General features: G+C 41.3%; 1 protein-coding gene across 1 annotated transcript in view; it reads left to right on the top strand.

Moving 5' to 3' along the window:
- Cry1 (cryptochrome circadian clock 1) overlaps positions 1-15564 on the top strand; it is a gene marked incomplete at its 5' end in the record, with an annotated part of 63438 nt that continues 47874 nt past the window's right edge. Inside the window, 1 exon segment of the mRNA XM_005374636.2 lies at positions 1-226. Within this exon segment, the coding sequence (XP_005374693.1) occupies positions 69-226 (158 nt within the window).

The raw sequence follows: 15564 nt of genomic DNA, 5'->3' as shown, positions 1-15564 counted from the left end.
CCCGCCGCGCGGGCATGAGCCGGGCCGCGAGCCCCTGACTCTCGGGCGGCGGGACGTCGGCGCCCGGCATGGGGGTGAACGCCGTGCACTGGTTCCGCAAGGGGCTGCGGCTCCACGACAACCCCGCGCTGAAGGAGTGCATCCGGGGCGCCGACACCATCCGCTGCGTCTACATCCTCGACCCCTGGTTCGCCGGCTCCTCCAACGTGGGCATCAACAGGTGGCGGTGAGTGCCCGCCGCCCGGGAGGAAGAGGCTCGGGACCGGGGCGGGTCGCAGGGGCGGGGGGCGGGGAGCAGAGCCGACTTCGCAGCTCCCGGGGCGGAGGGGCCTGGGCCGGGGCACCTTGGCCTTCACGGCAACTTAGCGCCTCGGAGCTCGTTCCCGGTCTGTGAGTCATCCGGTGGTGGAGTTAAAGGAAGAAACGCCTCCCGGTCCTTAGTGGCCTGGGGAGTGACTCCTTTGGCCCCTTTGCGGCCCTTGAAAGGATTGTGGCTGTAACGTGTGCGGTTCTGTGTGTCTCATAATTGATAGTATAGAGAAAAATCATTCATTTAGTACAGAGAGTTCCAAAGCCAGCTCTCTTCCCCCTGGAGGTTACTGTAGGAAAAGCAAGGGAAACGGCCTCGGCTGGTTTCCTCCGTGCTCGGCTCCTCCTCCCAGCTCCTCCTCGTGGTCGACCCGGCAAAGCACAGCTTTTTCTTTCTAGGCAAAGTCTGATCCTTCTAGGTATCGCACGGGAGAACTCAAGCGACGCTTCAGGATCTTTCCCTGCAGAGACCGGGCTGGAGGACTGTTAGGCGCGTCTGCTGCAGGCCCGGTTGCCCATCGCTTTCCGTATGTCAGGCAGGGATTTCAGCGTCGAGAACACAGCAGTGAAAGAATAGAGTAGAAGTGTTGTCCTCTTGCAAGCCTGTGTTCCAGGAAGTGATCTGTATGTTTAGTGTTTCAGGTGGTGATAAGTTCTGTGGCGGGAGAGAAGGCAGAGGAAGGAGATAAGGAACACGAGAGTAGGGATGGGATTGCAGTCGTAAGTATGGTGATCCAGGTAAAAGTCACAGAGAAGGTGACTGCGGAAGGCGGGGAAGTATGGAGGGGAACAGTGCGGGACGAGGCCCTGCAGTGGAGCCGGGTTTGACCTTTGGAAGGAACAGCAGAAGAAGCCAGTATGACCGGAGCGCTGCAAGAGGAAAGTGGGAAGTGGGAGGCATGAGGTCAGAGTTGTAATCGGGCCAGACGGAATAGAGCTTTATAAGCGATTGTTCAAGACCTGTGCTTTTACTCAGAGTGAAGCAGAAATAATTGCAGGATTTTGAACAGAGAGATGACGCGATCTGACTTAAGTTTGAAAAAATCTCTCTGGTTGTGGTTTGAGAACAGACTGAGTTGGGGAGTGGAAGAGGACAGGCAGGAAGACAGCCATTACTTTCGTCCAGGTGGAGGACTACGGGGAGGCAGTGAGCAGTAGATGCGGGCGCAGAATGCACAGAATTTGTTGGTAGATTGGATGTGTGACATAAGAGAAACAAAAGGGGTTGGGGGTGATTTCAAAAGTGTTCATCCGAGGAACTGGAACTAGGCTGTGCTTTGCTAAGAAACTGAAGCATTTGGGAGGGTGGTGGTTCTGTTTCGGACTTTGTTGACAGTTTGAGATGTTTTCTACACGTCTCAGTAGAGATAGGGAATAGACAATTAGGTTTATCTGGAGCTCAGGACATAGATTCAGGCAGGGAGTATATTGGAGGGCGATGACTTCTAGATAATATATACAGCCATTTATTCATCCATCCATTTATTGAACCGATATTGCTCAAGCATCCACCACATGCCAGGCACTGTTTTAAGTATAAGGGATTCCACATAAAATAGCCGAAAATTCCCACCCTGTTTGGAGCTGCATTCCAGAGGATCCATACGCCTGCATGAGAAGATTAAGAAAGTGTGTGTAAGCTGGGCCTGGTAGATGTGTATGTGAAAGTTCAAGGCCAGGCTGGCAGTTTATCCAGACCCTGTCTCAAAAATGAAGTAAAAAGGGGTAGAGATACAGCTCAGTGCTCTCTTGGTTCAACCCCCACTACCACCAAAAAAATATAATGTAATTTTAAGGAGACAGTTCAAGGCTTGAGCCTTGCACACTCTTAACGACTCCGAATTGTGTAGCTGTGGAAGAACTCACTTAGGACACTACAGAGGAGCTGCTCTGCTATTAAAGTAAGAAGAAAAGCCAGAAAGGATGCATCTTAGAAGCCAAGTCAGAGTATTTCAAGGAGAAGAGAGTATTTTACCTAAGTTAGATGCTGTTGAGAGGTCAAGTAAGATGACTGAAAAGGAAATGTTCTTGGTGTTGTTGTTCCAGGAATTGAACTCAGGACCTTGCGCTGCCACCGGTAATGTTCTTGGCATTTTCATGCTCTCAATCTTGTCTATATTGCTTTCAGGAGCATCAGAGGGGAGTCTTCCTGAAGTGATCAAGACTCACAGCACCAAATTAAGTGCTTATCTTATCTTAACCAACAATTTTTTTTCAGTCAATAATTTTATATTTAAACAAATTTATTAATTTGCTTATAGCCTTGATAAGATATTGCTCAAAGTTCTCGGCCTGGTGTGCAGGGCCTACTTTTCAGCTTGGAATCTCCTCTCCTCCTTGTAGTGTATAACTGAAGCTCCAGGGGAGAATCCTCCTGGTTTTCCTTAGAGGTTGTCTTGTATTTCCTTTAAACAATGTTTTTTAGATTTTTGGAATTAAAAGGAAAATATATTTTAAAAATTATTTTACCAAATAAGCACATTAACAAAACAACCTTTTCATATTATCGTCAATATCCTTTTTAAAAGGGTGTTTTAGCGCTGAATTCCATTTTAAGGGCATTGTCTTGGAATAGAGGACAGTACTTTGAATAAATTTAGCTTTATGAAAATCCACATTTCTTTTAGAAATTATGCTAAAAAATTTTAATACAAAAACATACAGCAGTGTTCATAGAAATATTGCTCATAATAGTCTAAAGGCAGAAACAACTCAAATGTCTGTCGACTGATTAACGAATTAAAACGTGGTAAATCCCTATAATAGGCTTTGATTTGGCCATCGCAAGGCAGGACATGTAAGTCATGCTGCAGCATGTATGGGTGAGCCTGTACAGCACATGAGTGGAAGAAGCAAGTGACAGAATCCACCTGTTCATGTCCCTTCTAGTCACACAGGAGGTTCGCAGTGGGCGGATAGACACAAAGTAGACCCACGGCCACCTAGTGCCAGGGAAGCTGAGGAAGAGGGAGGTGATAACTGAGTGGCACAGGTTTTTTGTTTTATTGTTTTTAAGTGGTGAAAAGATTGTAGAAAGTAATGATTGCAAACCTCTATGAAAATCCATTAAATTATACACTTGAAAAAATTCTAGCTGGGCATGGTGGTACACGCCTATAATCCCAACTTCTTAGGAGCCTGAGGCAGGAGGATCCTAAGTTCAAGGCTAGAACAGGCAACTTAGTGAGACTGTGTCTCGAAATAAAAATGAAGGGATGTAGCTCACTGGTAGAGTACTTGCCCAGCAAGTACTGGGCTCAACCTACAGCACTGGAAAAAAAAACCCCACAAAAAACGACCTCTTTAAGACTCGACCCAAGTGCCACCTTTTCTATAATACCTTTATTTTCTGGCCTAGATTAAGTCATTTGAACTCCTGTATCATTTTTTGGTATTGCTTTTCACATACTCGTAGTATTTACTGCTTGCATTTGCAGATACTGGTATTGTCTTGGTTTAGGCTGCTGTAACACAATTCCTTAGATTAAGGAATTTATAAATAGTAGAAATTTATGTCTCTCAGTTCTGGGAGCTAGGAAGTCCAAGATCAAGGCACCAGCAGACTTTCTGTCTGGCAGGGGCCTTCTGCTTCAGAGATGGAGCTGTGTGTACTTACCTGGTAGGAGGATGAACTCAAGTCTCTTTTATAGAGGCACTAATCTCATGATCTAAGCATCTCTTAGCACTGTCACATTGATGATTAGATTCTAACATAAGAATCGGTGGAGGGGGGCTGGGGATTTAGCTCAGCGGCAAAAGCGCCTGCCTGGCAAGCGCAAGGTCGTGAGTTCGGTTCCCGGTACCGGAGAAAAACCAAAAAAAAAAAAAAGAATCGGTAGAGGACCCAACATTTAGACCATAGTGGGTGTGGTCTTCATATAATCCTTTCTCCTCAGTGTAACAGATTAAATGATAATTACGTATCTATCTATTCAACAAGTATCTGAATCCCTGCAGAGTGTGTGTCAGTCACTTTGCTAATTTCTGTGGATTAAAGGATAGTCAGCATATCATTTCTTTGCCTTCAGGGAGTTGTCGGTAGGGAGGGAGATTTATTCAGAAAGAAAACAACTACAGAAATGCTTTCTTCTCTCTTCATTGGTTGTTTGCTGGTGTCATCAATTCTTTTTGCTTAAATTGCTCTAGTAGTCTACAATTCATTGTCTCACTTGTCTTCTAATTCATTTTCTACATAGCAACCACAGTGATAATGTAACATAGAAAATCTGATCATGTAATTTATGCTTTAAAATCCTTCAGTGACATTTTTTTCCTCCCTAAAGTTCAAAAAGCCATAGCAGAGTTTTAAATCCTGGTACAATCTGGTCTCTGTTTTATTTCCATGTTTCTCCTAGTCTGGGTAATTTTTTTACAGAGGCATTGGAATTAAGCCTTAAAGTTTGAGGTAGAACTTAGCAAAAGAAAGAAGGAAAGGAATTGCAAGCCTAGAGGAGTTCTAGAAGGAAGGAACAGCATAAGAAAAGGCACAGAACTCAGCCTGTGGAGAAGGTTGGTGTAGCGGAGTGATGAGTGCATGAAAAGATAGGAAGGAGTTAGTACTCTTTGCTGCTTGGTTCCTTTAATCGGAGAAGCTTAAGCAGAAAGAGTTTATCTGCAGGGGGAGCTGAAGAATCTGAGAGAAACTGGCTCGGACGTGCGTGGAGGCCAGGCTCAGAAGAGGTCTCGGATCAAGTCTCTCTTGCTGTCTCTGAGCTTCAGTCTCTGCCTTGGGTTCCCAGACAGGCTGTCCTCTGGTGGTAAATATACCAATGACAGTAGCAGTTAATGCAGTTTAAAAAAACAGACAAACCCACAACAACCAAAAACAAAAAAAGTCTTCCCAGAAGTCTGAGCAAAAGTCTATAGTCTTATGTGTATATTTTACCGTTTTGAAAATTAAATATAAGGCCGTGGTGGACTTCGAGAGAGCACTTCAGTGTAGTCAATAAGGGCACAGGAATTGCCTGGAGTGTGTGTGTGTGTTGGGGGGTGACTAAAGGCTGGAATGTAGGGAAGTGGAAAGAAATGAGCTGGAAACATAGGTCCTGGGGAGGCTGAAGACTAGAATATTGGGCAGGCTGCCATACTTACACTGGAGACTGAGTGTAGTAGATTCAGGGGATGATAAACAGAAAAAAACGGTAAAGGTAAATTGAGTCCTGGGGGTTCTTTGAGTACATAACAATGAACTTTTAGGACATCTGACTGTCCTGAGACCTACGTTCTAATCCCTGTTTTCCTTGTAAGCAGTAGGACTGACCTTCACTAAGTCATTTTTTTGCCATTCATTCAGGAAACATTTAGTGAGGAGCTCATCACTGTACCAGGCAGTAGGGACACAGAGATGAAGGTCAGGACTGGGGGTGCAGTGCAGGGCTGGAGCACATGCTGAGCACGAGGCTGGTCTTGGGTTTGATCCCTGGCAGGACACACACACACACACACACACAATGAAAGTCATGGTTCTGACCTATAAGGAAACTTCCACACCACTAAAAGATAATTGGATATCATGCAGGGTGTTCAATTAAACCTCTGTCAGAAATGTGCAAAGACACTCACAGGCATACAGAAGAAAAACAACTCCAGGGAGCTATAAAGGGGATAAAGGGAACTGGTGTGTGCTAAGAGGTGTGCGTATGCATGCATGTGTATGGTGGGATCGGGTGAGGTGGATTGAGAGGGGCTCCAGAATGCTTCCTGATGAGAGAGGTTGATGAGTCAGTGTCCTCAGGGAAATGGTGGTAGTAAAACAAAAACAGTAACCCCAAATCAAAACCCCTGTCTTGCCTGACACCGCTGAGATCTTTAGTCAGTTATTTTAAAAGACAGTTTTTCAGTGTCTATAAGAATGTACGTTAGTCAGTCTTCAATGTGAGGCTCGATTCCAGATCTCAGTTTCCTGTTCACTTGTTTATGCTTTCTTCTTGGGTGATCCCTACTGATTTCCTATGGTTCATGTCTTACCCGACTTCTGTGTAGCATTCCAGATTCACATGGGCAGTTATTCTTATGTGATTCCAAATAAACATCTTAAGGTTGTTTTTGTCCCTCTCTCCCCACCTCACATGGTGTCTCCGTATCACAGTAAGTGGCAACAGTCACCTCCTTGCTCTGCAGAAGCCTAGAAACCATCCTTCCTTCGTATCTTTTTGTCCTCAAACTTAGTACCTAGTCTACCAGCAGGTGTTAAGAATTTGCCTTCAACTCCGGTCTCATCTCCAGATGTCACCTGTCCACTGCTACTGTCCTATCCAGGCCACCAGCATTTCTTGCAGCACTAGTGTAGTAGCTTCCTCAGTTCTGCTTTTGTGCCTACCTCTCTTGTCTTGTCCATGTGGAAGCCAAGGTAATATTAAAGAGCTGTAGATCAGCTCATTCACATGCTCAGAATTCATTGGTGGCTTCTGCGGCCTTTCCATTTTCTTTTTCTTCTATGAGGGAACATTATTCCCTCAGACTTAGCATGGCTTATTCTTTTACTGTCCCTTTCTTGTGCAATCTTATGTAAAATAATTACCCTGCTCGCTCTTTTCCTATCTCTATACATATTTTATTTTTTTGGTATGTCTCAATACCCAGAATTATATAGTTATTGATTTATTTCGTTATCATATTACTCCTTTCATTATATTACATGAGAAAAGTTCATAAGTGTCTTTTTTGTTATTAGTTTGTATGTCAGTGGTTCTCATGATGATCCAGAGCTTTTATGGGTCCCTGAGTACCCTTTGGGTATTTATGAAGTCAGACTATTTTCATAGTAATACTAAGATGCTGTTCGACTTTCTGTCAGTTTCTCACCGATATACAGTTGAGTTTTCCAGAAGTTACACACATCAGGACATTATTGCTGTGTTGGTTCATGTATTGTGTCTTACAGTTTTTTCAGCTTTAATTTCTTAAGTGGCAAATACTGATAGATACTACCTGTGAGGTAAAACTCTTTGTGTTTACTTAGTAATTTTTAGGAATATAAAGCGTTTGAGAACAATCCCTGCAGAGGGTAGGCTTTCAGTATGTCCATGGGAATGGAATGTGTGGATGAGTGTGACAGTGTTGACTGTGTTGATGGAGTTTCAAGTTGGCTTTTATGCATAAATTACGTCCATGGTCTTGATATTTTCCATCATTTTCTTCATGTCCTAAAGCCCTTGTGAAGCAGACTGGAAAACAGAATACCTCTAGTGTATTTTCTTCCAATCTCTGATAGCTGTCTTCCCCATAGCTAATTGATTAGACAAACATTTTTAGTGATACATCTGTTATTAGAAACATTTAATTTCGTCTTCAGTGAAACAACTTTCTTTTTACACTTAAACCATTTATATATAATTTAATGAAGTTATGTGATTACAATAAGACACTCAGCTGACATGAGCAGATTTGTGAAACACAGCTGGTTCTTGTATGCCTAGAACTTCAGCTGAAACAAGAACCAGGTATGTCCTGGCTGGAAAACATGCCTGTAATCCTAACTACTCCAGAGGCTGAGGCAAGAGGATCACAAGTTAGAGCCTGGGCACCTTAGTGAGACCCTGGCTCAAAAGTAAAATATAAAGAGTTGAGGATGCAGCTCAGTGATAGTGTTTGCTTACCTTACTGTGCACAGGACCCTTCTCCCAGTCACCAGTACTAAAAAAAAGAAACAAGCGCTCACCTATTTTTGCTCTTTATTTTTCTCAAGCTGAAGTTGGCCATGGCCATCAGTGAGGATGGCCACTGTGATTTATGGATTTGGTTAATCATCTCACTGACAGTTTTACTACTGATGATGTAATTGACAGGTCCTTGCTCTAGAATCGTATGACTTCTGTGATGGTAAGGCCATCTTACTGATCTAAGAGAGAGTCCACAAGGTAATTTGAGTCAGGGGGCTATGGGATGTGCCTGCCTAGTTGGACAGCAGACTGCCCGTATCAACCAAAACCCTTACTGGAAGATTAGGTTAGCCTCCATTTTACTGGCTTTGAAGTCTGTAACCTATTTTTTTCCTCTTTTTGTGTGGAGGGTTTATTGGGTTGAGTCAGCATTTGACCTACACAGTATCAGTTTGGAATTTGGAAATTTGGGAAAGGGGTGCGGACACTAGTTGGTAGGCGCTGGGTATTGACAGTCCTTGAAAGCTGGATATTCACACAGAAGCTGTAGAAACAGAGAGAACATGTGCTGGAGTAAAGAAGAGATAGTTCTTAACAAAAACTAGTGCTCCACCAGAAATAGATGATACCTGCGTATATATACAGTCAGCTCAGAAGCCAGCACCCTTCCTAATGGATGAGTTAGAAGTTCTGTGAAGTCTGGAACAAGATAAAGATGCTGGCTACTGTCATTATTACCATCACTGCGCCAGAGGCGCTCACCTAATGCAGTGTAAGAGGTAGAAAATGGGAGGGGAAGTAAAATTACTGCTATTTTTAGGTGATACGATTGTACATCTGAAATATCTGGGAGAATTGAAAAGGTGTTAGAATAGTACAAGAGTTCAGTGGTGTGGCTGGATGTAGTTTTTCTTAACCTTAGTTGTACAGAACATTGATTCTTCATTGATTTTCTGTAAGGTCTATTGTTTTCCGTCTTTCTTTGGTCTTCTCTGTACATATCTGAATTTTTTTCCCATAAGCAAATATATTTTTTGTTATATAAATGTGTTTTGTTGTTTATACTTGTTAGTCAGCTGTCACTATAACAAATACCTGAGGTTATCAGCTTATAAAGGGAAAGGTTTATTTTGGCTCCAGTGTGTGACCAGGCAGAGAGGTTCAGACCATGACCAGGTGGACCCATCGATGTAGAGTTCTGATGTAGGTGCTGGGCGGCCGTGGTGGGGAGTGAACACAGCGTTGCTTACTTCATGGCTGGAAGTGATAAAGAGGAAGAAGAAGCTGGGGTCCCATTGTCCCCTTTAAGGATGTGCCTACAATGACCTGAATTCCTGTCTGTGTTTCTACCACCTCTCATGTCAGGATGGGCACTAGCCTAACATGTAGGGACATTGCAGATCCAAGCCACAGCAGTGTTCTACTGTTTTGTATATTATTTCATAAGTAGATGTGCTTACAAAGTAGATACTGTGTTGTGTGTTTATATTTAATGTATATAAATGTTGTGTATCATACTGTTTTTCCCATAATCACTGAAGTTTTAAGACCTATTCACATTGATACTTCTAATCCTCTGCGTCTAACAGCTGCAAAACTCGGTGGGACATTCGTCCATGGATTTACCTCCTTGTTGTAGTGACAAGTACTTATTTAATTCTAGTTTCCTGACACCGTAAATTATGTTGAGTTGAACATCCTTGGACATGACTCTGTGTTTCTTCTTTAGAACACATGTGCAAGTGAGTAGAACTGCTGGAGCACAGAGCAGTTCTGGAAGGGGTGCCACATCCCGGGGGGAATGTGTGGCAGAGCATACTGCTTATGTCACAGACCAGGAAGCAAAGAGGAAGAGGCCAGAGTTCCACACACCCTCCAGGGGAAGACCCCAAAAGACCTGACGACCATTCGTAAGGTCCCCTGCCTCCTGAAGGTCCACAGCACCTCCCAGTATCACCACCCTGGGACCAGGCCTTTAATACACTGGCTTTTGGGGACATTCAGTATCTGAACCATAGCAGGTGGTTTAACTGGGAATGGCAGATTGTTATGGTAGTTTTAGATGGGACTTTTTCAGAGGTGGCTGGATCTAGAGTGTATGATGCTGGGATTAAGGGTAGATGATTACTAAATCTGTTGTCTGATTGGTTTGGTACTGCCCTAATCCCAGTAGCCTAGACAGAGTATAAAAGGGGCAGAAAGATACTTGTTAGGGGCCCTTGCTTGCTTTTACTCTCATGTGCCTGCTTGTTTTGGACTATTTCTCCTCAAAGATGCCCCTCTGCCACACCACCCCCCCTTGGAACCAGCCGATTATGGACTGAAAACTCTACAAACTGTGAACTCAATAAACCTTTCCCCGTTTAATTTTGTGTGTTAGGTATTTTGTCTCAGCAACAAGAGGAAAATAACTAATACAGATGATATTTTAATAGCCTTGACTATTTTTCTGCTGATGTTGCTGTCCCTTCCTCTTTTGTTTTTAGGAATTTTAAAGTAAATACCTATTAAAATGCAAATACAGTAATGGCCAGAAACACATGAAAATATGCTTAGTGTCTAAATAATATCAGAGAGATGCAAAACAAAGCCACAGTGTAATAAATACCTCTTCATACCCACCAGGACAACTATTACAGATTTTTTTAAAAAGGAAAATAACAAGTAGAGAAATTGGGACCCTCACAAAATAGTGCAGCTGGTGTGAAGTTTGGTCATTCCCTGAAAATGTAAAAGTAAAATTACCATACATGGTAGATTAATGGTCAACTTGTAACACCCAGTTCAGCTGAATCAGAATGGTTCTGGGTGTGGAAGGACCACCTGAGGATTATTGCTGACAGGATAAAAGTGGAACTAGAGGGGAAGATGGTGGGCTGTTGATTCTCCTGGAGAAGCGTGTCACATTGGTTTTCCTGATATGAACTCAACTGTTTTCATTGTTGGAGGAGCTTGGGTCCTCACTGTCACTGAGGATGGCTGCAGTTCTCTTTAGCGGAGCTCGGGTCCGTTCCTTGGCTCCAGTGCAGATCCCACAGCCTGCTGGGACAGATCCTTCATCTCACTGGTGCAGACTTTCCAGCTTCCACTACTGACCTTTGGGCTTTCCCGGTGCTTCAGATCCTTGATACAGACTTGCATGAGACATTGTCATGGGCTCTAGGCCTCCAGCTAGACTTGTGCAGGACATTACTGTGGGATCCAGGCCCTCAGCTGGATTCTTTGGGTCTCTAGTGTGTGGACAGATCTGCTGCATTCTTCTAGCAGCATTTGACTCGGATGAATATTATAAAACAATCTCATAAATTATGTGTCCTGTATTAAAATCTATCCCCTTGAAAACCCTGACTATACCGTATGATCCAGCAGTACCACTCCTAGAATTCTGAAACAACTAAAAGCAGGCATTCAAACAACTAATACACGAATGTCTATAGCAATACTATTCAGAGTCACCAGAGGGTGAGAATACCCCAGATGACTGCATTTTTAAAATGTGGTGTATCCATTCGGTTGAATATTACTCAGCAATAAAAAAGAATGATATACAGTAATATAACATGGATGAACTTCTAAAACATTATGCTAAGAGAAGTCAGATACCAAAGTTCATGTATCATACGATTCCATTTATAAGTAATATCTAGAACAGGTAAATCCGTAAGAACAGAAAACAAATTAGTAGTAGCTTATGGTAGAGAGAGAAATGAAGAGTGATTGCTTACTTGGTACAAGATAATTGATCTATTAAGGGGAATGCATATGTTTTGGAATTAGAAATGATGGTTGCACAACATTGTGAATGTACTGAATGCCACCAAATTATACACTTCCAGTGATTAATTTTGTATTAAGTGAATTTTACCTCAAAGGTTATAAACAGCTTTCCTATATATCAAGAGATTGGACAACTTTTTATGTAAAGGGCCGGATGATAAGTATTTAGACTTTGAGGGCCATACAAGCTCTGCCTCAACTACCAAACTCTCAGTTACAGTATTAACATATTAGCATGTGTGTTCCAACAAACTTTACTTACAGAGTAGGCAGTGAGCTGGATTGGCCCATGCACCATACTTTGCTGACCTCCCTGCTGTATATAAACAACCAGGTAGAAAGTGGAACAGGAAGAAAAATCTTGAGTAATGATATGCAAAAGAGGTACAACGACCCAGACATAACTTGAATTCAAATACAGAGAGAATAGCGATTGCATGTTATTCTCAAATAATGCAGAATGAGGGAGGGGCTGGATTGTGGGACTTTCTCAGCTGAGAATGTTCTTTCCAGTATTCAGCAGAGAATGCAGTTTGAAGCTTTCCGGGGAGGGAGGTGAGGGGAGATTTTCAGCCTCATCACCTGCCGATCCTCCTCCTCTTCTCTCCTGCACATTTCAACACCTTCTCCCCATTAATCTATGCTGTCTCTTGCTGTATAGATTCTTGTCATTTTCTCCTGTGTTCTTTTTCTCCTAGACACAAACATATCTCAGGAAAGGTAATTTTCAGGTGTCTCAGATTTAAAATATAAACAGTAAAGCTAGAAGAAAACTGAGGGGAATTTTGAAGGTTTTTCCAAGATACAACCCTGAACCCAAAAAGAAAAGATTAGTAAATTCAACTAGATAATCATATAAAAGTTGTACATGCCAGTATCAACATGCTAATGGCAACATGCTAAGGAATAAAAGGCAGTTCAGTGACATCTCCGTTCACAAATGCATTTGTTTGCAGTTTGGTTTGCAAACAGAAGCATTTGGCAGAATTTTATTTTTGTTTGTGAACTCTGCATCAGGTGTGACTGTGACCATCTTTCCAGCACAAACAAATGTGGCTTTCTTTTCTAAAATCATAGAACAAATTAAGTTCATGAGCCAAGGAACCTCTGTATACGTGATTAAAGTCTGATTTCCTTAATATACAGAGAAATGTCTCTTATACTCCAGTGAATCGTGAGTTATAGTAACTCTATCTTTTGTCAGTGTGGAGGCTATGCTGTTGACCAGATGGTGACTCTTACTGGACCAATGGTGTTCTCCTGGGAGTGGGTTCTGATAAAAGGAGGAATTGGCCCTTCCTCCCTTGTGTGTGTGCTCCCTGCCTGCCACCTCCTCCTATGGGATGGTGCAGCAGGAAGGCACTTGCCTTGATCTTGAATGTTCTGGTCTCCAGAACTGTGAGCCAAATAAATTGATGTTCGTTATGAGTTTTCTAGTCTCAGATACTCTGCTACCCCCACACAGAACAGACTAAGCAACTGTTTCTTAAAGGTTAGACAGTGTTTTAGGCTTTATGAGCCACACGTAGGGTCTCTGTTTCATGGTCTTTCTATACAGCTCTTTAAAATGTAAAGGTCACGGGTGTGGAGACATACTGGTAATCTTGGTGCTCTGGAAGGATGGCAAGTTAGAGCCCAGTCTGGGCAGTTTAATGACTTAGCAAGACCCTGTCTCAAAATAAATTTTTTGAAGGGCTGAGGATGTAGCTCAGTGCTAAGGCTCTGGGCTCAATCCCTAGTACCACAAAACAAAATGTAAAAATCATTGTTAGTTTGTGGGGCTTACAAGAGCAAACTATGGGTCGTAGTTTGCAAACTACTTCGTACACTATTCCTCATTCCTTTTGTTGTGTACTTTTGCCTTTGAAAAACGTTAATACTGCAACCCCTACTTTCTCTTTGTTTTTGTTTCATATAGCTTTGGTTTTATTGTTGTTTTGTTTATCTCTTATAAATAGCATACTCTATACCTGCAAATTTTTAAACTGATTTGAGTTTTTAATTCTTAATAGCAGAATATGAGCCATTCACATTTATTGTTACTACTAGTCATGATTTGTTTTTACCTTATTATTTGCTTTGTTTATTATTTTCTTTTTATTTTTTCTAAATTTCTTTTGAATTTTATCCTTTTATTTCCTTTGGTACATAGCAGTTTTATATTGTAGTTTTATTTTACCAGTGGTTACTTGAAAAAAAAATTTATTTTTTTGTAGTGCTGGAGATTGAGTCAAAGTGTTGCACGTCTAAGAAAGTACTCTGCCACTGAGCTATATCACCTGTCCAATTAAAATTTTTAGCAGTATTTGAAACTAATTTTAACTTATCAACAGTTAAGAATTAAGTATTATCTATGCACTTAACCCCATAAGTTAAAAATGTTAACATACTTTTTCTCTTCTCCTTCCTGTCTCTAAATTTTAGTTATTAATTTACCATATTAGTTTTAGAAACTTTTTTCCTATATATTTTATTAGTGCATATTAATTTACAAAGTACTGAGTTTCATTGTGGAATTTACATATGTGCATACAATATATTTTGATAATGTCCATCTCCCCATTTTCCTTACTTTCCCCCATCCCTTATAGAATTTTTTAACAATTACAAGCTGGGTGTGGTGGCGTGTGTCTGTAATCCAAGTATTTGGGAGCCTGAGACAGAAGGATTGTTTTGAGTTCAAGACCAGCCTGGGCTACAAAGTGAGCCCAAGAGCGGTCTGAACTTCATAGCAAGCCCCTGTCTCAAAAAGACCAAAAAAGCCCCCACAATTACATGAGACTTTTATAACCACATTGGTTATAAACATTTAGAATTAACTATACATTTTTAACTGCCTGTATTTGTATACCACCTTTTGGTGGTATACACCCTTCTTGAGTTCCAGAAATTGTCCATAGATGGTTATTTCCCTATCATCTAGATTTCACATCCTTTTTTTTTTCTTCTACATATGAATAAGTAATTGAGTTATACAGAAGGTTTTAATCAGTTGTTTTGGTTCATTCAAACAACATTAAATAATATAATTAATTTCCAACTCTTCAAAACTCAAGAGATTATCATACAAACATCTGTACTCTTTGCTTTTTCTGAAACCGCCAGAAGTTCAGGCAACCCTAGGTTGACTCATGGTTGAAGATGGAGAAATGTATAAATTCCAACTTTATTTTTTAAATTTTATTTTGAAGAGAAAAAAAAATTTCAAAACAAGATAATAAAATAACAATGGTTAATACACTCCATATTGTTATTTTTAAATTAATTACTCTGAGTACAAGATAGAAGCTTTTAATTGTCCAAAGAATGTTAGCACAAAACTTTCTTTTCGATGAAAGAAGAGAAATTAGTAGTATAACTATCTTATGTGTGTGTATATATATTTTTTCTTTTCCTTTCCTTCTTTGCTCCTTTCCCCCCATCCCAGTTTCTCTCTTCTGAACAGTTTCTTCTCATTTCACAATATCTGTTGTATATTTTGGATCTTACTAACTCTTTCGGCTTCTCACACTAGGGAGACAATATGATATTTATACATGTGAGTCTGATTTATCTCACTTATGAGTATGTTCTCAAGTTGCAATCATTTACCTGTAAAAGTCTCCAGCTTATCTTCTTTATGGCTGAGTAGTACTCCATTGTATTTAAAAAAACTACCTTTTTATCTGCTCCTTGGTTCATGGGCATTTGGGTTGTTTCCAAGATTTAGCTATTACAAATTGTGCTGCTGTAAACAAAGGTGCGCATATATATGTCACTGTGGTGTGATGTTTTTAATTCTTCTGAGGAGATACACAGAAGGGGAATAGCTGGGTCAAATGGGACTTCTAATCCTAGCTTTTTGAGGATTCTTCACACTGACTTCTTTTTGTGGGGG

This window comes from Chinchilla lanigera, unplaced genomic scaffold (genome assembly GCF_000276665.1).
Source record: "Chinchilla lanigera isolate Chin_1 unplaced genomic scaffold, ChiLan1.0 scaffold00004, whole genome shotgun sequence".
Lineage (NCBI taxonomy): Eukaryota > Metazoa > Chordata > Mammalia > Rodentia > Chinchillidae > Chinchilla > Chinchilla lanigera.
The sequence above is the reverse complement of the archived record's forward strand: the minus strand, read 5'-3'. Positions and strand labels throughout refer to the sequence as shown.